General features: G+C 43.7%; 1 protein-coding gene across 1 annotated transcript in view; it reads right to left on the bottom strand.

The window, feature by feature from the left end:
* Nucleotides 1-24,974, bottom strand: part of RDH10 (retinol dehydrogenase 10) — a 49,394-nt gene extending 24,420 nt beyond the window's left edge. The window contains exons 1-2 of the mRNA XM_082257449.1: nucleotides 24,387-24,974; nucleotides 18,543-18,781 (exon numbers count right to left, since the gene is read on the bottom strand). Coding sequence (XP_082113575.1) covers nucleotides 18,543-18,781; nucleotides 24,387-24,669 — 522 coding nt within the window. The 5' untranslated portion in view covers nucleotides 24,670-24,974. The remainder of the gene's footprint in view (nucleotides 1-18,542; nucleotides 18,782-24,386) is intronic.
* Nucleotides 24,975-25,520: the final 546 nt, after the last annotated feature.

Genomic DNA, 25,520 nt, shown 5'->3' with positions numbered 1-25,520 from the left:
AGTAGAAGGAATAGTGCCTCATCAGTATCAGAGGGAGAAATTATGCCCCACTGTTGTGGGTCAGTGGGAGGGATAGTTTCCCAATGCCCGGATAAAGCCAAGCAAAGGGCCTCATCTGGAGACCAGTGACTTAGAAGAATGCTTCTTACATTGGTGGTCATTGGAGAGATTCCTCCCCCCCCCCCCCCTATAAAACTTTCTAAAAAGATCATTGCCGATAATGGAGAGTCTTCTGACAGGGAGAAGTTGCTCACTGCTCAAGGAACTCCTAGCAACATCTGGAGGAACCCTACTTGAGAAAGAATGCCCTAGGCCAGGGATATGCAAACTGTGGCCCTCTAGCTGTTGCAGAACTACAAGTCCCATGAGGCATAGCAAGAATAGCAGCCACAAGCAAGACACCCAGAGGCATGATGGGACTCGTAGTTTTGCAACAGCTAAAGGGCCACAGTTTGTATATCCCTGCCCTAGGCTTTGGTTTTCTTTCATAATTCTCCACTAAAAAAAAAAAATAATAATAATAATGGAATAGACAGATCCAAGAGCACACACACAAAAAAAAAGTAAATAACAGAGAAGGGAGGCAAAGGAAAAAAAAAAAAAAAAAAGGCAAAAAAGGAAGGACAAGGAAAAAAAGAAAAGGCAAAAAAGGAAGGACAAGGAAAAAAAGAAAAGGCAAAAAGGAAGGACAAGGAAAAAAAGAAAAGGCAAAAAGGAAGGACAAGGAAAAAAAGAAAAGGCAAAAAAGGAAGGCAAAGGAAAAAAAGAAAGGCAAAAGGAAGGCAAAGGAAAAAAGGCAAAAGGAAGGCAAAGGAAAAAAAGAAAGGCAAAAAGGAAGGCAAAGGAGAAAAGGAAGTCAAAGGAAGGAAAAGGAAAAAGGAAGGCGAGGGAGGAGGATCAATTGTTTTAATCAATTTCTACCAGTCTTGATCAGAACATGAATTTCAATTGATCAGGGCACTCACACCCACAACAGATCCAAAGTTCACTAGAAACTACTGCTGAAAGGTTGGGGGTGATTGTGAAAATGGCCTTTTATTAATTCTTTGAATAGCACTGTGCTTATTGCCAATGTTAGTGGCAAAGTTGTTGTTTTTTTTGGTACACTGCGGTAAATACAAGCACAGCTTTTTCTCTTTAGAACAATTTTTTAAAGACTTGGCCAAGCTACAAACAAATTGCTCGTTTAGGATGGCACTTATAGGAACACACCAACCAGCAATTACTTATTAGGCACAAAATGTGTGAAAGTGGACAAGCATTTACATGTCACTTCATAGCTTTAGTAATTGGTTCTCGACGTTCTTGTTTATGGCAAATTAACTTCTAACAGTCTAGCACTTCTTCCCACCCCGCTCCAGAATTCTTTAGTGCTTTTCATGAAAATACAACAGAGGAAAGGTTTAGTCGCACAAAAGGCCGCCACAGCTGCAGTGTCAAGACAAATTAGGCAAAAGTAAAGCAAAATGTGGAAAACAAGGAAATAACGTATTGTGAGCTACGGGCAGTGTCATAATTACATTTTAGGATAATGACTTTTACAGACAGATTAGCAGGCTTTTATTTTCCTTCTTTTCAGCTTAACCCCTTATGGAATGCTTGTGGTAGTGAAGCGTATGACATCTGTGTCCTGTTACATCCCCCCTGCCCTGATTAGAAGACCCAATTTTCATCCAGGTACAAACCAGCCCTGGATGATCACAGTCAAGAGCTCATTCACATTAATAACGTGTGTTTGCATGCATGTGCTGGGTCAAAGCAGAACTTTATCATTAAAAAAAAAAAGGGGGGGGGGCAGGGGGTTATGCAAGCAGGTGAGCTTTTTATATTGCAAAAGACATCCTAGGTCTCTCTTGCAATTTGGGCTGTTTCACGCCATGAATTGCACAGGAAGGAGCTATGTTTGTGAGATTCCCATGCGTTTAGGGTGTAGTGAAATGAGCTGAAGTCTCCCTCTCACCAGATTGCAGCAAAAGTAATGCATACACTACTTTATATAAAAAAAAAAAAAAAAAAAAAAAAAAATGCACAGCAACTAGATCTGTACCATGCGATCCAGTGCAGGCAAACAAACTGCATTTGGGGTGTTACATTAAAACACTCACTGCAGATCACAAATTCCATGTAATCTCTCCCAAATTACCTTATCGGGAAAAATCTTGTCGGTAGGGTAGTACAGGTGAGGCAGACTTTCCCCATAACTCGGGTTAGACTAAAAGTGAAGCTGTACTAATGGATGGCAGTCCTCAGGCTCGGTTCACACTGGTGTGCTGCGGGAACTACGGCGATTCCCGTGTAGGTTCCCGCACCGCATCAGAATCACAGGTAGTTCACACTGCGAACTGCTGCAGGGGTCAATATAAAGTCAATGACACCCCCAAAATCGGTTCTCTCTCTCGACACTGGATTTAGTAAAAGGAATGCTTGCTTGACGCTGCTCACTACAGTCAGATCAGTAAAAACCTTTTACTGATCTGAGACTCCAGAAAAGTTTAATATCTTTCAGGTTTGTGATCCAGACACCTACAGCCAGCGTCAAATTTTGGTTAAAAATACTAGATGCAACAAAGGTCACTGAATGGACAATAATGCAATAACAGTATATTGAGGAGGCCACACCAGTGCTCACTCCTGTCAGTATGTTCACTGTCTGCACAAGAATGCAACACTACCTGATTGGATGAAAGGCAGGCCAGGAGTAAAGCGAGGTAAACATGGGAATCCCCCCACCCCCAGGATGCTGGTTTTCCAGCGTGCTCATTCAACAGAAGCTATACACATGGGCAGAAAGTCGGCTAGTTCCTGCCTAATCTGTTATTTTTGGCTCATGTGTATAGAGCTTAAAATGGTTCTAAAGGCTCAAGGTTTTTTTTTCCCCATCTTGCATGAAGGCAAAAAACCTCCTCTGTGCAGCATCCCCCTTACACACCTGAACCTTACACACCTGAACCCCCCATCTCCATCCTGTGATGTGCAAGAGAGCAGCAGCGGGAGCCATTTTCAATAATCACAGCCGAGCCGCAGTTCTGTGTGTGAATGAAAGAGGCAGAGCCGCCGCTCGGGAACGAGCCTGCTTGAGTGCCCCCATTGTAGCCTGCTTGCTCTGATGACACTTGGCAGGAGGGAGTGGCCAGGAGCGTCAACAGGGGACCCAAGAAGGGAAGGATCAGCGCCACTCAACTCACAGGCCAGCCTGTTTCCTCCTTGATTCTGAGGTGTCTTTTCTTCTTTCTCCACTGTAGTCCACAATCCAAATAACGGGCTGCTAACTGAAAAGTTCAATTCCAGCCAAGGCTCACTTCCACCCGAAGCCATGCCTCCCGGGGAGTTTTACCCTCAGCAGGCCATAATCACGGGGGACCTACACTTTCCAAAATACATTTAAAAAATAAATATGGGACTATATGATTTGGCATTTTATAGCTGGCATTCAGCATTAGCCCAGAATGGTGCTGTAACAAGAAAGGAAAACAGATTTCCTACCCACAATATCCAGGCAGTACCACGTTAATGGCGAAGAGCCCAAATAAAGGTTTCCTGGCATTTGCAATTCAATAACTAAGTCAAAGACTGGTTGCAACAGAATGTCCCCTGAACTGTCCCATGTCACCCTGAGCTACAGAACATGCAGACTTCACCACCTGAGTGCTTGTCAGTGAACGGGCAGCCCTGAACTAGAAAGATTGTGCTACTGCCAAGAAGTGACTAAGATAGCTGCTACTAGAGCCAAGGCATGCTCACAAGCAAGCATTATTCTATGACAAGATGCAGGAATAATGTAAAGCATCAGAAATGTGCAGATTGGATATGCTACAGGAGGCCAGCTATGACCTAAGAGCTCCATAAATAAAACCGGATAAAAAAAGGGGGGGGGGTGGGTGGGGGCATGCTAAACCATTTATTCCTTCCATGGCAAAGCTATATGCTTAAAGGAGAACTAATGGAGGCCCAGAACGAAGAGACTACTGGGGTGTTCTACAATTCATGACCCATCCCTACAAATCTAACTGGACTTTACCAGCATCAGAAGCTGTGGTGACGTGACAATAGCACACCCCGTCCTTATCTATCTAGTAGATTTGAACTAGCATTACAGCACAATTCGCAGCTGCCGGGAGAAAACAATGCACTGTATGAAATAAACTAGTTACCACTGAAATTGGCTGCCTCCGTCCTACAGATGGCTCTCGTCATTGGAGGTGCTAGATGACATCAAGAGATGCTTGTAGACATCTGTTCTTTGCCCAGCGGAGCACATTCATTGTATTTCACAAATTTACGTCAATTTCCTTTCATTTGGGAGAAGGCAGCCCTTAAAGGCCATTGCTAAAAAGTGACACATGTTTTGCAGTCATGGGACAAAATCTGGGGAAAAGATCAATTATTGCACAGCAATTCCAGCTCGTAAAAACGCTGCCCCTTTATCAGCAATAAATATCTCGGCCTTATTTAGAAGTTTAATAAAGAGCAACTAAACCACGCCGGCTTGTAAAGAAAAGGGAAGTAGGCCATTTGCCATCCGCAGTCATTAAAACTACAACAATAAGTATGCTTACAGCAAAGCTACTCAACTGTGAAATACATTCACTGTAGTATATTGTTAATCATTGAAGGTCATAACAAGAGAAACTGCAGATTGTTTTAAAGGCAAACTGCTGGTTCATTAAGTGTTCAGCGCCGTGGATATACGAGGGGCTCCTTTAGGGTAAAGAGGCACTGCCGAATTTATTCACTTTACAAACCGTAAAAACAAAAATTGCATTATTACAAAGAAGCTCTCACAGGTTACTTGACCCATAACACCATAGTATGGCCACATCCTAAGCTAGCCATGTATGGACCAAAATTCAGTCGGTTTAGCAGGGATTGTCTGAATTTTGATCCATGTCTGACCACTCTGTGGTTAACCACTTCAATACCGGGCACTTTCACCCCCTTCCTGCCCAGGCCAATTTTCCCCTTTTAGCGCTGTTGCATTTTGAATGACAATTGCACTGTACCTACACCAAATTGATGTCATTTTCCTCCCACAAATAGAGCTTTCCTTTGGTGGTATTTGATCACCTCTGGGTTTTTTCTTTTTTGCTGACCGAAAAGTTTGAAAAAAAAAAAAAAAAAAAAAAAAAAAAAGTTTTGTTTAGGTTATACAATTTTGTAAATAAATATGTTTTTTCCTGCACTGATGAGCACTGATGAGGAGGCACTGATGGGGTGGCACTGGTGGGCAATAATGGGCACTGGTGGGCGACACTGATGGGGAGGGCAATGGGGGGCTCCCTGAGCCCTGATTGCCATCCCTGGTGGCCATAGTGGGCATCCCTGGGGTCATGGTGGGCATCCCTGGTGGATCTAGTGGCACCCCCCCCCCCCCCCGAGGGTCTGCACTGGTAATCAATGATTTGATTACCAGTGCCGACCCCCCCGTCAGGGGAGCCGCCGATCGGCGCTGCTTTACTCATGCCTGTCAGGCACGAACTAAGGAAAGCCGATCAACGGCTCTTCCTGTTTACTATGTGACCAGCCGTGATTGGACACAGCTGGTCACATGGTAAAGAGCCTATGTCAGTAGTCTATTTACCGAGATCGGAGATGCAGGGTGTCAGGCTGACACCTCGCATCACCGATCGCCGCTCTGCGCGCCCCTATACGACGTCCGGTCAGGATAATACAACCACAATCCCGCCATCAATTTGCTATAGGGCGGGCGGGATGTAGTTAAACAGTCTACTGATCAAGGTTCTAAAACTGATCAAGGTTCTAATAAAAAAAAAAAAAAAAAAAAATTATTATCACTTTTTTGTATAGGTCCACTCAATCTGCACTGCAGGCAATAGGCTGCAGCGCTGATCCGTGCATTCTGATGGTGAAGGGGGGAAAGTCCCTCTGTCAGAATACAACACAACTGGGGGAGCATTCCTGCATTCACATGGAAGAGAAAAAAGGAGGGGGGGGGCGCGGGGAGAAACACAAAAACAAACCACAAAACCCACACACTTTCAGGCATCAGCATTCCAATGCCGGCAACAACCTTCATCTTTAACCTCTTTTCCTGCCATTGCTGTAAGGATTGTGGCAGAAGAGAAGAAAAACCAGAGATATCTTGAGCGTGCCAACGACCTATCTATTCAGAAAAATGCAAAACAGGTGTTCACAAGGAACCACTGTCATGCGTGGACTTTAAGGGCACAACATGAGACAGATCTAAAACTACATAGATTTATCTTAAAATCACATTTATTGATCTAAAACCACATCTCAATAAAATGACAAAACTGGCCCTTAAATAAGCTCAGCTTGTACATAGGAGACCAACGTCGCCTATTAAAATTTCAGTCATGTACATCATACATAGATATGGTTAAGTTGGTACATATAAAGGTTCGTGTAGGTATAGATATTTTGTCTGTTCACTGGTCGACGCGTTTCACGCAAGGTTTTTTTCAGGACCATGCAGATGTACAAAGAGTTTTCGCTTAGAACAGACTCAATATTAGTGCTTCATAAACATAATCTGTATTTATGAACATCATAATAAATACAAATATGGCTTACTAGCACAGCCCTCCGCCAAACCCCCAACAAATTAACCCTGCCTGGGGCAGACACAGGGGAGAAAATAAATTTAGGACCAAAATGTGTTGTATACATACACACACAGATCTGTCGTGATGATCCTAGGTACAAGATAAAAGAAAAAAAAAAAGAAAAAAAAATAAATAAATAAATAAATATAAATATATATATATATATATATATATATATATATATATATATATATATATATATATATATATATATATATATATATATATATATATATATAGTATTGTGAGGAGTAAATTCCCCCACTCTACTCATACAAAAAGTAGGAAAGATAATCACCTTATCAGGATAGCAGGTTGGTATGCATAGGACAAAGTTTTTACTCCCATAATATGTGGGTATCTCTCTATAGGGGTCACCTAGGTATATAATAAAAGGCAATCTTGTTTAGGACTCATAGTTGTGTACTCTTATCTTTATTATTGTAGGTTCCAGCCTACCTGTAGGTTTAGTATATCACTTAGATGTTGTTTTGGATCAATATGCCTCTCATGTATTGATCCTTTCCATAAGCAGACACCATGAAGGAATAGTATGACAACTCCAGTGTCCATTCATTAAAGGAAGCAAACATCAGTCACGTGTTTACAATCTCTTCAATTTGTGAATGAACAGGAAGTGCTTTGTATAGAGCACAGTGATTATTAAGCACTGTGCTGCAGAGAGAAAGACTAAAGCCTAGTGCACACTACTAGTTTTCTTGTTCAACCCGGGGGGGGGGGGGGAAATTTATATATATATGTATGTATGTATGTATATATATATATATATATATACACATATACACACATACATATATATACACACACTAACAATCCAACTTTAGTATAGCGATCTCCCCCACCGAGCTGTTGTGTTCTGGCAGGGGGATGCCAACCCCACCCCACCCCACCCCTACCGCCAGAGCTTGAGTACCGCCAGAGTGCAGTGGAAATAATTTTTATGGGATTAAGTTCATTTCCATGGAAAAACAGGGATTTTGCAATTAATTGCAATAAATCTGATCACGGTTCATTACATTCGGGAGTATATGCAAATTGCCATCATAAAAACTGAGGCAGCCATGGCTGTATACAGTTTGGCATACCTGCAATTTCTGCCTTTTCATAAAAAAAGGGAAACATTTTATATTTGTGAAATATTAACCGAACAGTTTTATCTCTAGGAATTTTGTAAGTTATGGAGTGTTTGTGTGCAACTAATAAATTAGAGATGCACGAACATTTTGGCGACCAAAAATGGGATTATCGTCATTTTGCAGATGAGAGAAAAAGCTGCAGATAATGGAAGGAAAACACTTTTTTTTTTTTTTAAAACCACAGTTTTACTGTACTTGGTGCATTTCATAGGTCATGGGACTTAAAACGTGCATCAAAAACGTAGCACTGATGCATTATTGTGTTCTTACTGCATTTTCAATGGGGAGGTGCATTTTTTTTTTTAAACGACCAAAAATGCAGCAGGCAGGATTTTTAACATCACAACGGAAGCCCAACAGACCAGTGTGAAGACATAAATGGTATTTAAAAAGGGATACATTTACCTTGTGCTAAAGGTGCCAAATATATATATATATATATAAAATTTTGGTACCGAAACCGACTGTATATAAAAAAAAAAAAAAAAAAAAAAAAAACCCCACACAGGAAGGAGTAGCATAGTTGATCTATTCTTGGTCCTATGCTTTCAGAAAATGTATCATGGTGGTGGTATCTAATGACTGGCTTCTGTCGAACGGTCTTGAACCCCGCATCACACATTGTTGTCAGGGTTTTTTTTCCCCATTCAAATAAACTCAACGCATATACCCAGCTTTAGATATGAGGTGAGGAAGGATTAGGTCCGCAAAGAGCATACTGTCTGCATCTGAGGTTTATTAGGGGGGGGGGGTACTATTTTGCAAGCAAAAAGGCAAGATGGGACATATTTTGATTTATAATTTCAGTTAACCTTAGGAACATTAAGGATATTGCTAGCTGTTGTGCCCCCTGCTGTTTTATTTACTTACTGACATCTGTATGAGGACTTTAAACCCCCTGTAAAAAGATGCTTCTCCCATACGACCCTCTCCCCCGCAGTTACTACCAACACTCACAAATGCATAGAGAAATCTTGGCTAGAAGCCCGTCTATGGACAAGCCTGTACAAAAATAACAGATCTGTGATCTCTGTAGGGATTTTCTAGTGCAGTGCGTCACTTTGCGATCAACTCCATTCAACACACTGAATAGACGAGGATGGACTCTATTACTGAAATACAATGAGCACTATAGGAAGCTTTGAATTTGGAACATCCAGAGCTGCAGCCAATTTTTTTTTAAACACACAATCTTATAGAGGAGAAGCATTAAAACCATGTGAGAGTGTTTTTTTTTTTTGTGATGTTCCCATTGAAATTTCTCCTTCCTCCCAGTCTTGTTGACACCCTGTGAGAGGTTCAGAGCTTTACCCATTCCTAATGGCCAATCTGTCAGTTCACCCTTCTCAGAATAGAGCTCAAAGCAAAGAAATAAGGTTATGGTGGCCATACACACGCCAACAAATGATTGATCAGAAAATAAATCAATCAATCAATCTCTTCCTATTGAATGTGTTGAATAAAGATCAATTATTCTAATTGATATGCTAAACACAGGGATTTGGACAGATAGTAAGGTACAATCAATTTTAACTATAAATAAAGCGATCACATCTCTGTTTTCATCATGTAGTCTCACAATCTGACCACCAAACTTACAGTCATTTTCATGAGCAAAGTATCCCGGTGCTACTGACGGATAATATTCCACCCTGGCCAATCGACTCGGTTTGACTGAATGGAAGTCTAAATCAGAAGTTTATGGCTAGTGGACGGGTTGTGGATCTTTAGAGATAGATTGGTCTGGCCACCTTTACTCATATATCTACATTTTCTGTGCAGATCAAAGCTACTTATTAATTACTGAATCATGACATACGTAGTCTTCACTAGGGATGCACCGATCAGATATTTGGATCGGATATCAGCGCCGATATGGCCATTATAGCTGGATCGGGGGATCGGTAACATTGACCGACCCACTGGCCGATCCGGTTTTTGCTTTGCAACGGCTCAGCCATCCCTTACTAGGTGAGGTAGTAGTATGGGATGGGAGCCGCTACTTCCTGTATAGTCCCGGCTCACAGGGATATCAGATACACTCCGCCTGTGAATGGAGGAGCCGTACACATGAAGCAGCGGCTGTGCTCTGTACTGCAGCCGCTTGCTTTGTGTGTAGCTCCGGATCGGTTCCGGTATCGGTGATTTCACAACACCAGATATCGGTATCGGGTCCAAAAAAGTGGGATCGGTGCATCCCTAGTCTTCACTGTAAAAGAATGAAGAATAGAAAAAGAATGTAAACTAATGATTGAAAGTGATAAAGGTGACATGCACACTTAAAAGTCGTTGGGAGGTCAGATTTTGTACCTACAGGCAAGCTTATAAGAAGTCTCCTAAACTTGCTACGTTTAGGAGGAGATCACCACAACACAAGCAGCCGGTGAGGTTAATGCGCAGTGCACTCTGCATTCAGGGCAATAATGCAGAGCGCTGTGCTGGAGTCATGATTCCCATGCATGTGAACAAGTGTGTGACGTCATCACAGCCCGGCCATGAACATGGAATATTATATATATATATATATATATATATATATATATATATATATATATATATATATATATATATATATATATATATATAGCGCGACTGCTGCTCTAAATCCAGCAATGACAAACCAGCACAGTTTTTGTCCTTTTGGTCTGTTAAATATAATGCTAGAAGAATTTTGTGATATCAGTTAAAGTGTAAAAACCCCCCTTGATTCTGCCAGAAATCTAGTGAGCAGATATCTTCCAGTACACTCTGCTGCTCTGTTATTCGTTACCATTGTGCCAGATTTTATTTGAACTAAAAGATACCTCGCCCTATGTTATGAAGAAGGAGAGAAGGGGAGGTGTCCTGTAGTCCTAACACCTTCTGTCCGATGACAACTTTGCTTCTCAGTAGATACAGTACAGGGAGTGAGTGTTGTCACCCTAGGAGAGAATATATTACTGGGGGGGGGTCGTCGGGGGGGAAAAAAAAAAAAAAAAAAAGGGAAAATGCAGCCACCATAGCCAAAAGGAGTAGTAAACTGCAGCAGATGAATGTTAGCTCTTGGATTAGATACAGTTTTAAGTCTTTATACCTGAATTCATGACAGCCACTAGGATGCAAAATACTATCAGCCACTATAGTGTTAGAAATAAAGGCAGAGACCGGCAGCCTAGAGTCACAGATGACCAGTAGTTGGGGTATTACCAGCTACATCTCATGGACTCGGTTCCCTAGCCGGTTTGTAAATTACTGTTGGGCTTGCAGCCAGCTGTAGTATTCTAGTCTTAACCTTCCTGAAAAGTAATTGAAGCAAAAATAACCTTTGACATATTCTCAGAACTTCAGACAATACGTCCTTTTCTACCCAGAGATGTCACCAGTTTTCATTCATTAAAAAGGTGGAACAAAGACAATGCAGCACTGGAACATGACAAGCTCTCCAAGTTTCAAGGACAGCTGGGCTCTCGGTGACCAGATATCCTACATGATTCTCAGGATACTGAGATTAAAGCCGAATTACAGCCCAATACCTTAAATTCTCCCTTGCAATCATTAATGTGAGTGGAGTTCAGCCTTATGTGTCAAAATGGAAAAAAAAAAAAAATCCCAGTTTTCTCTCTTTATTTTGCAGTAATCAGTGCTGTCACATGACTTCAATCCCTCTTCCTGCTGATTCCAAGAGCAGCAAGTGAGTGTGGTTACTGAAAGCTAGTGACATCACTTCCAGGGAGTGGGTGTATACAGAATGGGAGGGGGAGGGGCTTATCAAAGGTTCATGCCCAACATTCTCACATCAGTAAGGATGCATTGTACATCCGAATTCATGAGAAAATGAAAACAATAATTCACACCAGACACGGGGAGTGGAAGGAGCACATATACAGTATAGCTGTCCTTTGAATGAAGACTACCACAGGAGAAGGAACCTGGACACGGGGGGTGGGTTGGCGTGGGTCGCATCAAAGTTGTGCAGGCGCCTTTTCAAAAATTGCTGATTTTCAAAGTGACATAGATGAATGGGTGCCATTGAAGTCAATAGGCTGTGACTTGTCACGCGACTTTACGTGTCCAAAGTTGCATGACAAGTCGCCCCCCTCTCGCTCTATGTAAAAGCTGCTAGCCTAAACGAGGCTATCAGGAGATCATGTTCTGTGAAGGATAGGAGGGATGGGGGGGTGGGGCTGGGCAGATCTAGGCATGTCTGTCTAAGAAAGGCTGACAACCTTTTTAGGAAGTGAAAGGCAGCTTACCAAATACAGATAAAGGGAGATAGCATTGTCGGTGAAGAACAGGAATAACGTTTGTCTAGTTTAGATAAGACTTTGTAAGCTTTACAAGCAGCTAGCCAGAAAATGAATATCAAAGAAAGATATTTAACATACTATTAATAGGAAAAAAAAATATATATATATATTTTTGACTGGAGTTTCCCTTTAAGACTAGAACACTCGGGCTGAATGTCAGGAGACATCGGCTGATTCAATAAAAACCGGCCGACATTCAGGCTGAGTGTATGGCAGACGGTCCAACAGAAGCTAACTGTTCAGCCGACTTCTGTCGGACAAGCTTGCTGGAAAACCAACAGCCAACCGGCTCCAGATCAGCGCTCTTAGCACCAATGGCTGAGAGCACTGACCGGAGTGTTCTGGGGGAAGGCCAAAGCTACGGTAGAAATCAGGGTTGAACATTTTATAGTAAAGAATGGAAGAACTGACCTGCTCTTTATTCTATCAGTGAACACAAGGGGCAGAATAATGACAGCACAAAGTATTTGACTATCATCACGGGTCAGGTTTGATTGAATAAAAATTGAACCTGAGCTGGCCAATTATTTTTTTGCTCTTTTATTTAGGTGTACAAATGACAAATTGAGAGATCAGTTTTATGCGGGTTATCAACCTTTAAAGTCAAAATTCCAGGTATGAATATTTTTGATGACTTTGTTCCAGCTTGGAACAATGAAGTAGGATTATTCCATAGCTGGCCTATCCACGTGGAAGCGGAGAATTACTCTAGTAGCTGCTGCTATTACAGCGATCCTCACTCTCTACTGAATCCCACGGTGAATAACTGAATAATAACTACGGGGGGGTGTCGCACACTCTGCACGAGCACCACCTCTATACTTTGTCCAATCGGAGAACATCTAGCATTCACTAAAAAAATTCTAAGTGTTCTCTGAACGTCACCAATGACAAAGTATGGGAGTGACCCCCTGTGGTTATTATATAATAGAGCAGCTGGTCCTGAAGATAGTGAGGACTGCTGTAGTAGCGGCCACTACTACATTGATTCCTGCCTTCCACAGGGATCGCCCATTATGGAACATTTAGCTATGCAAAAACAATACCTAGACTTAACATTTAAGTGACAAAATGAAAGAACTAAAGTAGAAAAACAGGGAACCGGCAGACTCATTACAGAAGACATGTGAGGTCTCTTAAATAAACTTACTCGCCTGTTCCCAGTCCTCTGTAGAAAGCACACAGAACTGCACATGCACAGCTCAGTCTACGTCTGGGCACAGTGCCTGTTCTGAGATGACTGCAATTCTGCACACGCATAGGAATAAGGGCATCCCATGCTGTACAATCAAGATGGCCAAAGACCAACACATGGAGGAAGCTGGAGAACAGATGCTGGTGGTAGCGAGCATGGGCATTGAACCGTTTGGAACAAAAAGGTAAGTATTTTTTTTACTTTAGTTCCACTTTGATAAACCCCCATGTCTGCCTGTCTGTCTCCATTCATAAATGTGAGAATCGCCCCACGAGATTCTCTAGAATACATAGTAGTCACCAATGATCTAGAAGGATAACAGGAAAGTACCCCCTGATGAGCTCAAATACTGGAGGGGGTCCCAACATATTTCTAACGAGGAAATGGGGGCAGCTATCTTTCTTTTTGTTTTTTGGGGGGGGGGCGCAGGTACCTAGTTTTGACATGTATTCACTCCCACTTACGATCGGGCAACCTAGGCAGCTTGGGTGGAGGTTCTCCTCTCCACTCCCTCCCTGCAATCTTCTGGGACACGTCACAGGCCCCAGAAGATTGCCCAACCATTCAGGAACCAGTGGAACTCCGCTTTAAAATCAGTATTGTTTGCTAGAAAAATTACTTAGAACCCACATACATACATACATTTTTTTTTTTTTATTTTAGCAGAGACCCTAGAGAATAAAGTTTAGACCATTGCAATACTTTATGCCACACAGTATTTGCGCAGCGGTCTTACAAACGCAATTTTTTTTTGGGGGGGGGGGGGGGGGGGACACCACACACACAAAGTTAGCCCAATTTTTTCCCATAATGTGAAAGGTAATGTTACGCCGAGCAAATAGATACCCAAACATGTCATGCTTCAAGCATGCTCATGGAATGGCGACAAACATTGGTACTTAAAAATCTCCATAGGTGACGCTTTAACAATCTCTACAGGTTACCAGTTTAGAGTTACAGAGGAAGTCTAGAGCTAGAATTATTGTTGGGGTCAAAAAGACCTCACATCTACCCTTAAAAGCAAAGAAAAAAAAAAAAAAAGGGGGGGGGGGGGAAACGACGTTGGGAGGGAGCCCTCACTCAGCTTCCTGCCTGGGACATGGACTGACTGGATCGTTTTACCCTCTACCGAGGGATCCAGTAAGCGGGGAAAATGAATGGGAAGCGGCGAGAGGGGGGGGCGCCAACTCTCCTGCCACCCACAAGTCATCCCATGGCGAATCCGCCACTGGGACCACTTTTATGAGAAAGAGGACTGCCCGCCCTGTAAGAAAATACCAGGGTTATGGCAGCTATCAGCTGCCATAACACCGATATTTACCGTCAAAGTACCGGCGTAAAATTGCAGCGGGCGGTCCGGAAGTGGTTAACACGCTGCATGCGTTTAAACTTTTTCCCCTGTGCAGGCCAAATCAAGGATCAAAAATGTTACTATGCATTTTTGTGCATTGTGAAGTAAATGCAGAAACACTATTTTTATGCTACACAGCTGTAAAAAATGGTTTACATGGACTCAGGTGGACATGGCGTGAATGAGCCCTAACTACCTCCGTCATAAGCCTCACCGTGCTTTATCACCCGCGGGGCATGCAGCGATGGCAGGCGCTGTGTCACTGGGACACGGTGTGATATCAGTAAAAGGTCAATGACACGGCTCTTTACCCATGTGATTGGCCGTGTGCAGTCACAGCTGATCACATGTAAAATAAGAAAATGTCAGTTATCGGGTCTCCTTGCCTTACACTGACAGAATGTAAGGAGAGCTGATCAGCGGTGACAGAGCACGGATCATGCCACCAATAATAATGACATCAGCCATTGGATGGTGTGACAGTTTGGTTGAGAGCACAACCAATGTGACAGTTAGCTACCCTGACATGCCTGGAACATGAAACTTTTTGAAAAACTGTTAAATAATGGGTTTAGCTCCACACTAAGAATTAGGAAGACAAAATTCACCTGTGGTTTGACAGTTGATGCCCAATAACTCCGACTGTCTCCCAGCTCTGAAGATTGCACAACAGTACAGACATAACACAGCCCAATAAGTAACAAGTACTGCCCAAAGCAGTCAAGTTTCCCTGACACCAGGAGATAAAAAAGGTGACGGGGGGGGGGGGGGTGTCCCTTCCCTCCTGTCAGCTCAGCTCTCTCAGAATTAGTAGTGTTAAAATGCTTTAACAGATTTCAATGGACTTGACTAGCAAACTGAAGCTGAACTCCAGCTAAGGGCTCTTTCACATGGGCGGTCCGATCAGATCCGCCTGTCAGTTTTTTAGGCGGATCTGATCGGATCCACCATGCAGCTCTATGGGGCAGCGGGTGTCAGCGGAGACACCTCCGCTGACACCCGCATCCGATCCTGTGCGTGAAATCTGGACGGATGGAAACCCTATCTGTCATCCGCCCGGCTCAGCGGGGATCGCGGATCGATCCCTGATGAGCAACACGGATCCGCCGACGGAGCGGACCGTGTGAAAGAGCCCTAACACTTTTTAAGCAATTACAGCTATTTTTTTTTTTTTTGCCCTTTTGGGATAAAAAGAAAAAATTAAAAAAAAAAAAAAAAAAAAAAAGAGATACATAAATTAAAGCTGATCAATGCAAACACACCTCTCAGTGGTAAATGGTTTGTCTCCACCCTCTAACTGCCACTTTGTCTGGATAGCTTTGTCTAATGGCAGGATCACCAGGTTAAAAAATAAACAAAAAGCTTAAGAAAAACGAATGCAGCCACCTCATCTAAGAACTGGCAAGTTGTGATATGACAATGTTTGTTTTGGGGGTTAACACCACTTTAGTGGCAAACACCAGGCTCAGACATATACAGAGATAGATCTCATACATAAGGCTGCACAGGTATAACAAATTGAAGAGCAATTCAAAGCAACAAAGCAATGTAAGCTATGGGTGTACTCCAGCAAACATGACAACGTTGCTAAAATTTAGAAGTCCCATTAATCAAAACTTTGTATTATCCAGCTAGAATCCAGAGAGCACCTCGCAGGATAACCAGGAGTGTACTTTCTGAAGGCTGCATGGTCACTTCCTCTGTCCCGAGTGCCACCAATCACATCCACACAGGATAGGATTGTATGGTAACTGGAGAAACTTCTTAGACCCGAGAGGGGGGAAAAAAAATAAATAAATAGCTTCCCTGTCCCCCACATGCAAATCTGCGCGCATACGCAAGTTCTGCACACATATGTAAACGGTAATCGCACCACACTTGTGAGGTATTGTTGAGAGCGCAAGAGTGGAAGCAATAATTCTAGCACCAGATCTCGTGTGTATCTCTAAACTAGTAACCTGTAAATGTGTTTGCAATGTCGCCTAGGGAGAATTTTAAGTACCGTACTTTGGTGCAATTCTACAGCCTTACATGTTCAGTATCTATTTGCTCAGCATAACATTATCTTTTACAAAAAAAATTGGGTATTCAATTATTCAAAAGTGTATTTTTTTCCCCAAAAAAAAAAAAAAACTTGCATTTGAAAATCCTCTGTGCAAATAACGTGCCAAAAAAATAAACAAAACACCCACCATTTTATTCTATAGTGCCTCTGGTAATATATACACACACACACACACACACACACATTATGTATGTATGTATGTATGTATGTATGTATGTATGTATGTGAGGGTTTAAAGTAATTTCCTAGCAAAAAACAAACCCAAATAAATAAGGAGATTTTTTCATGTATGTGAGAACTGATCAAACACCAGCAGTGTGTGTTAAGCCCACATCCAATTTTTATTTATGGTGTTTGATCATTTGCGATTTGTGGAAGGCCCCCACTTATTGGAATATTTCATTAGGATATTTTAATGTGTTTTTGATACAATATGCGAGAAGTGTCGGAATTGGCCTGGTATTGAAGTGGTTAAGGAGCGTTTAGGCTATACAGTATTCTCTGTCCGCAAGTCTTTAAATTTACAACTTCATTTTGTGAGAAGTAGGTCATTCAAAAAATTCCTTCAATATCGCACACGTAGGTGCATATGGTGTTGAGCGCAAATGCATTTTACTGGCCAAAATATTTTACTGCTCATTGGAATACAATTTACATGCATAAAATTATACTCCTAGCTCCTCTCTGGGCACTTTGGCGTTTTTTTTTTTTTTAATGCCTGGAAATGCTCCTCAACGCCTGATGTGCATGGCCACATAGAACTGCATTTAGAGACAGATAGAACCACGAGACGCATCCAAAAGTGGCATTTTGTCTGCCTATGTGTGCATGGCTCCTAAAATATCTCACATTTGTAGCACCAATACATAGCTCTAATACAGACTCCCAATTTTCAAAACACAGAGGAACTCTTGAAAGAACTTTCCAGTCCCAGAGATCCCCTGCTAAAAAATGACAATACTTACAACTCATAATACATTAGTGCGATGGCAAGTGGGAAGAATGAAAGGAAAAGGGTAGGCATTTTATATGCCCCCTTTTCCACATGGGAGAAGTGGCGGGGAAAGCTAGAACTAAGAAAGGTCAGTTTCAGGTCATTAGGTCTTCCCGGGTTTTTTCCTCAGGGAAAAAAAGGCGGGATGAGGTACCTGAGGTAAAGAGTCACGTGTAGCTGCAGGTGACTGGGATGCACCTGCAGTGGCACGGGGAGCTCTGAGGAGAATCTAGGCGGGAAGTTAGGATATAAATAGGTGAGCTCAGCTGTGAGGGGCTCATTCACCTCAGGAGCAGCAGCAGACCCCCCCTCCCCTGTTGTCGCGGCTTTTATTACGTAGTGGGTCACCTTTGTTTTACAAAGGGGGACAAGTGTTTTATTACTGGATGTTTTAATAAATTTTATTTATTTGATAAAGCCTGAGCCATAGTGGCTGGGCTGGTTTTAAGATGATATTTATTGAGTATTTAATATGTTTTAAACCAGTAATAAACGGCCGCGGCCAGATTTTTGTCTGCATTATTTATTTATATTTATTGTTAAAGTATGATATTATATTAAGGAAGGAGTATACACTGCCTACTCTCCCGTGCTCCCTACACTTGTGGGCATGGAGATGAATTGCCCCCTTATAGATAGCTAAAGGAATCAATGGTGTCAGTGGGAAACCTATCTGAGAGGTCATCACTCAAGGAACCCCTAGCAACCTCTGGGGGAACCCTAGGCTTCCATGGATCCCTGCTACAGAAGCCCAGATCTAATAGAAGAGACACTTAAAAGTTTGGAGTGATGATCCCAAAATTTTGGAACAAACAAGTACAGTAAAAGTAGTTAGGTCTGTAAACAAATATGCTACTAGGATAAAAAAAATAAATAAAACCCCACACAAAGATTTAATTGCAAATCTTACCCAAAAGTGCGCATGGCAATTAACCATCATAGTCCGTTCAATGAGTTCATCTGGGCACTCGAGGAGATGGTGTCCCGAGACCACACCGGCATTATTGAGCAGCAAAAAGACATCGCCGACTTCCCGTCGCACCTTTTCGGCCGTCGTGTAGACGCTTTCTCGCTTGCCTACATCACAAGTGTATGTATAAACCTGGAGATTGGAGCTCGGCAGCACGTCTTCCTCAATAGGATTTCCCGCTGTAATAAGAATAAAAGAACAGGGTAAGTCTGGGGGTCACACCTCAGCGTTTTTCACAGCAATTTTAATTTTATTTATTGGCATTTTTAAGCTTGAGAGTTTGTTTTAACCAATGCAGAGCTAGTTACAAGGAGGGGGAGGAGACGGTTGTTAACAATAAATCATGTGTTTTTCAGGGTTCCTATCAAAATCTATTGGGCCCCCAAGAAAGCTCTAACGAGCAGGGCCCTCTAATTCCTCCTGGTTTGAATTGTATTGTAACTGTATTGTCTTCCCTCACATTGCGCAGCGCTTTACAAACTGTTGGCGCTATATAAATCCTGTATAATAATAATAAACCTTTTAGAAACGTTGAGTGACAATATGACTCTCCGATGTGTACAGGCACAAAAAAAAAAAAAAATAGGATGGAAACCTCATGTTTGAGCTTTAAAGCCCTTGGGGAGGGGGGGGGGGGAGGGTAAAGGTGGGCAAACACTATACAATCAGTTTGTCAAATCTTTTATTTATCCACCATGGGTGAATCTAAACAAAAAAATAATAATAATTATTAAAATGTATTTATTTTATTAAAATGCTTTTGGAGTAAAAAAAAAAAAAAAAAAAAATATATATATATATAAAGATAATTTGTATTGTATCTTTAAAAAACTGAGTTTATTCAGCATGAAATGGAGCTTAGTTATGTAGCATATATATGTATATTCTGCAATATGCACTACATTGATGCATTCACACTACCAGTATGAATGAGTCCTTCCATTTAAAGAGCACCTGTCATTTCAGATCCGTCATGGCAGCACCTGTTATCGGGCATCCACTTACCTGCTGCTGCCGCCACCTTGTTGTGTCACTGCCGCATCACCAGCTGCCCCAATAAAGTGAATAGGACTTCGGTGAGTCAACAGCAGATCAGAGATGACAGTTGCTCTTTAAAAATTAGGATTTAAATTGAGTGGATTTAAATGAAGCTTTTTTTTTACTATGGATTTAAATCAAATCCACCCTGGATTCATCAAATCAATGTTTGTCTGTTTTTTTGTATGCTAGTTTCATATTAAAAATAAAAGGTTTACTAAAGTTACGATAATTCTCGTGCAATAGAATAAAAATTTGGAAGTGATGTAATGTATTGTCGAACGACAACTGTAATGATTAAACTAAAGTCATACGAGAAAAATGTTCATGCTTGTCCGATCAGATAATATCGGATGAACGATCGGGATCGGCTCTCAAAAGCTGTGTAGTAACGCTCAGATTATCGTACAATTGCTTCCAAAGCAGTATTTATCTTATGTATCTAATCAGGCAGTTCCTGCAATCCATACTTGTTAGTAGATCTATAGGAGATTGTAGAGTGAGGTTGTGTAGTGTATGGCCAGTTTTAGGGGACAATATCTCCAGATCTTCTGGCAGGAAGCATGTTATTCCATCGCTGTACCAGAATTCATTCATCAAAGCTACTACACTATTTACTTTAGTAGAGCGCTGCTCATTTCTCCAATGACGTCATCTGGACGGGCACATGGATGATAAAACGCACAGCTTTTAACATTATACTAATAACAGATGTAGCGGGCATTTATTTATGCAAAAAGGAACGGGATCTCGTCCAAAACAAACTGGGACTGTACTTTGATCAGAAATAAGACAATACGCAGCCAAACCAAGTGTTGTGTAATGTATGAGCAGAGCCCAGTGATGGATCTTGTACTGTACATAGGAAAACATATTAACTGATTAGGAATGCAAGCTTTCCAACCAGCGTGGCGTACACCAGGGGACACCTACAATTCACCAACATCAATCAGTAATCCAATACTTACACCCCGGCTGTGTCTGGTCATTACACAAGATAATGTACTAACCTCGCCCGTCTACCCCGGGCACAGTCCCACTTCACCCACCTACCCTGGGCACAGTCCCACTTCACCCACCTTGCCCATCTACCCCTGGGCACAGTCCCACTTCACCCACCTTGCCCATCTACCCCTGGGCACAGTCCTACTTCACCCACCTTGCCCATCTACCCCTGGGCACAGTCCCACTTCACCCACCTTGCCCATCTACCCCTGGGCACAGTCCCACTTCACCCACCTACCCTGGGCACAGTCCCACTTCACCCACCTACCCCCATCTACCCTGGGCACAGTCCCACTTCACCGACCTAGCCCATCTACCCTGGGCACAGTCCCACTTCACCCATCTACCCCAACCACAGTCCCACTTCACCCACCTCGCCATCTACCACAGGCACAGACCCACTTCACCCATCTACCCCAGACACAGTCCTACTTCACCCACCTCGCCGTCTACCCCGGGCATAGTCCCACTTCACCCACCTCGCCGTCTACCCCGGGCACAGTCCCACCTTACCATCTACCCCAGGCACAGTCTCACTTTACCCACCTCGCCGTCTACCCCGGGCACAGTCCCACTTCACCCATCTACCCCAGGCACAGTCCCACTTCACCCACCTTGCCGTCTACCCCGGGCACAATCCCACTTCACCCATCTACCCCAGACACAGTCCCACTTCACCCACCTCGCCGTCTACCCCGGGCACAGTCCAACTTCGCCGTCTACCCCGGGCACAGTCCCACTTCACCCATCTACCCCAAGCACAGTGCTATTTCACCCACCTCGCCGTCTACCCCGGGCACAGTCCCACTTCACCCATCTACCCCAGACACAGTCCCACTTCACCCACCTCGCCGTCTACCCCGGGCACAGTCCCACTTCACCCATCTACCCCAAGCACAGTGCTATTTCACCCACCTCGCCGTCTATCCCGGGGACAGACCCACCTCACCATCTACTCCGGGCACAGTCCCACTTCGCCCACCTCGCCATCTACCCCGGACACAGACCTCCCTCACCCACCTCGCCGTCTACCCCGGGCACAGTCCCACTTCACCTGCTGAGCCCAGTGTCAACATTGTTTTATTGCTGGGAAAATCCCGGAAGTCTGGCAGTCTATGTACCGGAATACAGCTGACACTGAACATCATGTGAAAAGGCTTTCCTGGCAATGTGTGCACTGGGATCAAGAAAAAAAAAAACTGCCTGCTGGGGATTATGTAGGACTAAACCTTAAAATCTGAAATTCATTGCAATGAACTATAGAAGGGACTACATGGGGAACTGTGGCAGCAATGCTGGAGATCACTAATATTATTCCCATTAGATGTCCCCATCAGTAGTCCTCCTGACCCTAGCTGTCTGATTCTTAGTCCTGATCCTAGATGTCATTAGTCCTAACCCTAGCTGTCCCATCACTAGTCCTGATCCCAAATATTCCCATTATTATTAGTTTTGATCTTCGCTGTCCCATCATTAGTCCCAATCTGAGATGTCCCATTCTAAAGCTGGATACACACCATACAATGTTCTTTAGATTTACCAAAATCATACAATAGGTCAAATCTAAACACTTCCAATGTGTGTGCAATCAGGCTGACCGTCCACTACATAGCTGAAAGAAAATCAAAGTTATATAGTGTGTATCCAGCTTTAGCCCTGATCCACCATGTCCCCACCATTCTTCCTGATCCACCATGTCCCCAATATTCTTCCTGATCCACCATGTCCCCACTATTCTTTCTGATCCACCATGCCCCCGTTATTCTTCCCGATCCACCATGTCCCCACCATTCTTCCTGATCCACCATGTCCCCATCATTCTTCCTGATCCACCATGTCCCCACTATTCTTCCTGATCCACCATGTCCCCACTATTCTTCCTGATCCACCATGTCCCCATCATTCTTCCTGATCCACCATGTCCCCACTATTCTTCCTGATCCACCATGTCCCCATCATTCTTCCTGATCCACCATGTCCCCATGATTCTTCCTGATCCACCAATGTCCCCATGATTCTTCCTGATCCACCAATGTCCCCATGATTCTTCCTGATCCACCAATGTCCCCATTGTTCTTCCTGATCCACCATGTCCCCATTATTCTTCCTGATCCACCATGTCCCCATTATTCTTCCTGATCCACCATGTCCCCATCATTCTTCCTGATCCTATATGTCCCCATTATTCTTTCTGATCCACCATTTCCCATCATTATAAATGCCCATTCATGTTGTAAAGCGCAGTGTAGATTGTTGGCGCTAGATAAATCCTGAATAATAATTATAATATTATTATTAATAATTCATTCTGATCCCAGATGCCCCCCATTTTTAGTCCCAATCCTAGATGTCCCCATTATTATTATTAGCTCTTATCCTGGCTGCCCCATCATTAATCCCAATTCTAGATGTCCCATTCTTAGCCCGGTTCCAGCATGTCATTATTATTCTTCCTGATCCTAGATGTCCTTATTAGTCCTGATCCCAGATATCCCCATTCTTAGACCCAATCCTAACTGTCCCCATTATTAGACATCCTAATACTAGCTGTCCTATTTATTTCAATCCAACATGTCACCATTCCTAGTCCTGATTCCAGATGTCCCCATTCTTATTAGTCTTGCACCTACCTGTCCCATCATTGGAGATGTCCCATTCTTAGTCCTGATCCAACATGCCCCATCCTAGCTATCCCCATTATTATAAGTCCTGATAGTAGATATCCATCATTATAGATGTCCTGATTCCTCCCAAACCCGTCATTCATCCCATTATTAGTCCCAATTCCACATTCAGTCCTGATCCTAGATGTCATAATTATTACAGAGTTCAGCACTGTCCATCCAGGGAAGTCCCAATGATGGTCGGGACATAGATGGGACAGTCGGTGTTGTGGAGGGATTTCTCCTCTACATATAATTGGGGATCACATGTATAATCAGATCGGTGCTGGGGGCAGAGTTGGTGAAAGTGTACAGCTTGTGTAATCACGATGGAGATCGGGGTGAGATCTGTGTGTGCAGCGATCAGCGTAGCGATGAGCATGTGATCTGTGTATGGTGTGGACTGTGTATAGAGATCGGTGCTCTCTGTGGGGCGTCCTTGGCCCGGAGGTCCCGTTAGATCTGTGTGTACAGAGATCGGTGTATGGTATGTACAGAGATCGGTGTGTGTGTATACAGATCGGTGTATACAGAGATGGATGTATGGTATGTATAGAGATCGGTGTGTGTATACAGATCGGTGTATACAGAGATCGGTGTATGGTATGTATAGAGATCGGTCTCTGTGTGTAGAGATCGGTGTGTGTATACAGATCGGTGTATGGTATGTATAGAGATCGGTGTGTGTGTGTAGAGATCGGTGCCCAAAGTGTCACTCACTCCGGAGGGCATCCTCGGCCTGGAGGTCCCGTTAGATCTGTGTGTAGAGAGATCGTGAAAGGTATGTACAGAGATCGGAGTGTGTGTAATGATTGGTGTATACAGAGATGGGTGTATGGTATGTACAGAGATCGGTGTGTGTGTGTAGTGATCGGTAAGTACAGAGATCGGTGTGTGTAGTGATCGGTGAAAGGTATGTACGGAGATGGGTGTGTGTTTAGTGATCGGTAAGTACAGAGATGGGTGTATGGTGTGTACAGAGATCGGTGTGTGTGTGTAGTGATCGGTAAGTACAGAGATCGGAGTGTGTGTGAAGTGATCGGTGTGTGCAGAGATCGGTGCCCGATGTGTCACTCACCCCGGAGGGCGTCCTCGGCCTGGAGGTCCCGGTAGATCTGTCGGACCATGCCGGCGGTCTCCTCGTTGCTGTCGGTGTTGATGTCCCATAGGACGAGCTGTGCCCGGCGGCGGGCGAACTCCAGAGCAAAGAGCCGGCCGAGGCCGCTGCCAGCCCCGGTGATGAGACACACCTGGCCGGTGACAGTCTTCTCCTTGGGGCGGACCAGCCACTTGGCCCCGGCCACCACGAAGGCCCACAGGACCTTGAAAGTGACGAGGAAGAACTCCAGCACGATGTTCATAGTCCCGGTGGAGGAGTCCGGTGCGGTGGGTGACGGAGGAGGAGGAAGGGGGGATGGGGTGCCGGTTGGTGTCGGGGTGAAGTCAATGCTCGGAGATCCTCACACTCCCTCCACCCATGTCCCGTCCGCAGTACTGTGTGCCCGGCTGGCAGAGAAGAGTCGGCTCCTCCTGTGTGACCAATGAGGAGTGATGTCCCGGAGATGGGGGCCTGTACACTGCATGTTGTGGCCCCGGGATCGCACTATATACCCGGCACCGGGACTCCGCACAGCCCCGCCCGCTACAACCCGCACACACTCAGCGTAAAGGAGGCGGGGCCAAAACTCAGCGCAAACTCCACCCAAAACTTCACATGCCGCCTGGGGGGAGGAGCTCTGCAAAACTCAGCGCTAACTCCGCCCAAAACCTCACATGCCGCCTGGGGGGAGGAGCTCTGCTAAACTCACCGCTAACTCCGCCCACACCTCACACTCCGCTACTGCCATCACCATCACTAGTCATTACACCTCACTGATCAGCCAGAACATTATGACCACTGACAGGTTTACTAAACCCTGGACCCAGCATTCACTATATCTGGTCTCCCACAGTACACAGAACATGGAAATGCAATTATTTTAGTAAATATAAACAGATACATACCTTTTCTCATCAGCAGTTTATAGCCGTTTTAAAACGTCCATCAGTGTCTGGTTAGATTGTTGGAGTTTTCATTCTCCTCTGTAGAGTTACCACTTCATCCCTTTAAACCAGGCCACACATTCATTACACTGGTTCTGAGGCTTATATAACCGCTTAAGCCCCGGAAGATTTTACCCCCTTCCTGACCAGGGCCTATTTTGCGATTTGG

Source organism: Pelophylax lessonae, assembly GCF_965119305.1.
Source record: "Pelophylax lessonae genome assembly, chromosome: 5".
NCBI lineage: Eukaryota > Metazoa > Chordata > Amphibia > Anura > Ranidae > Pelophylax > Pelophylax lessonae.
This window is presented reverse-complemented; position numbering and strand designations above follow the sequence as displayed.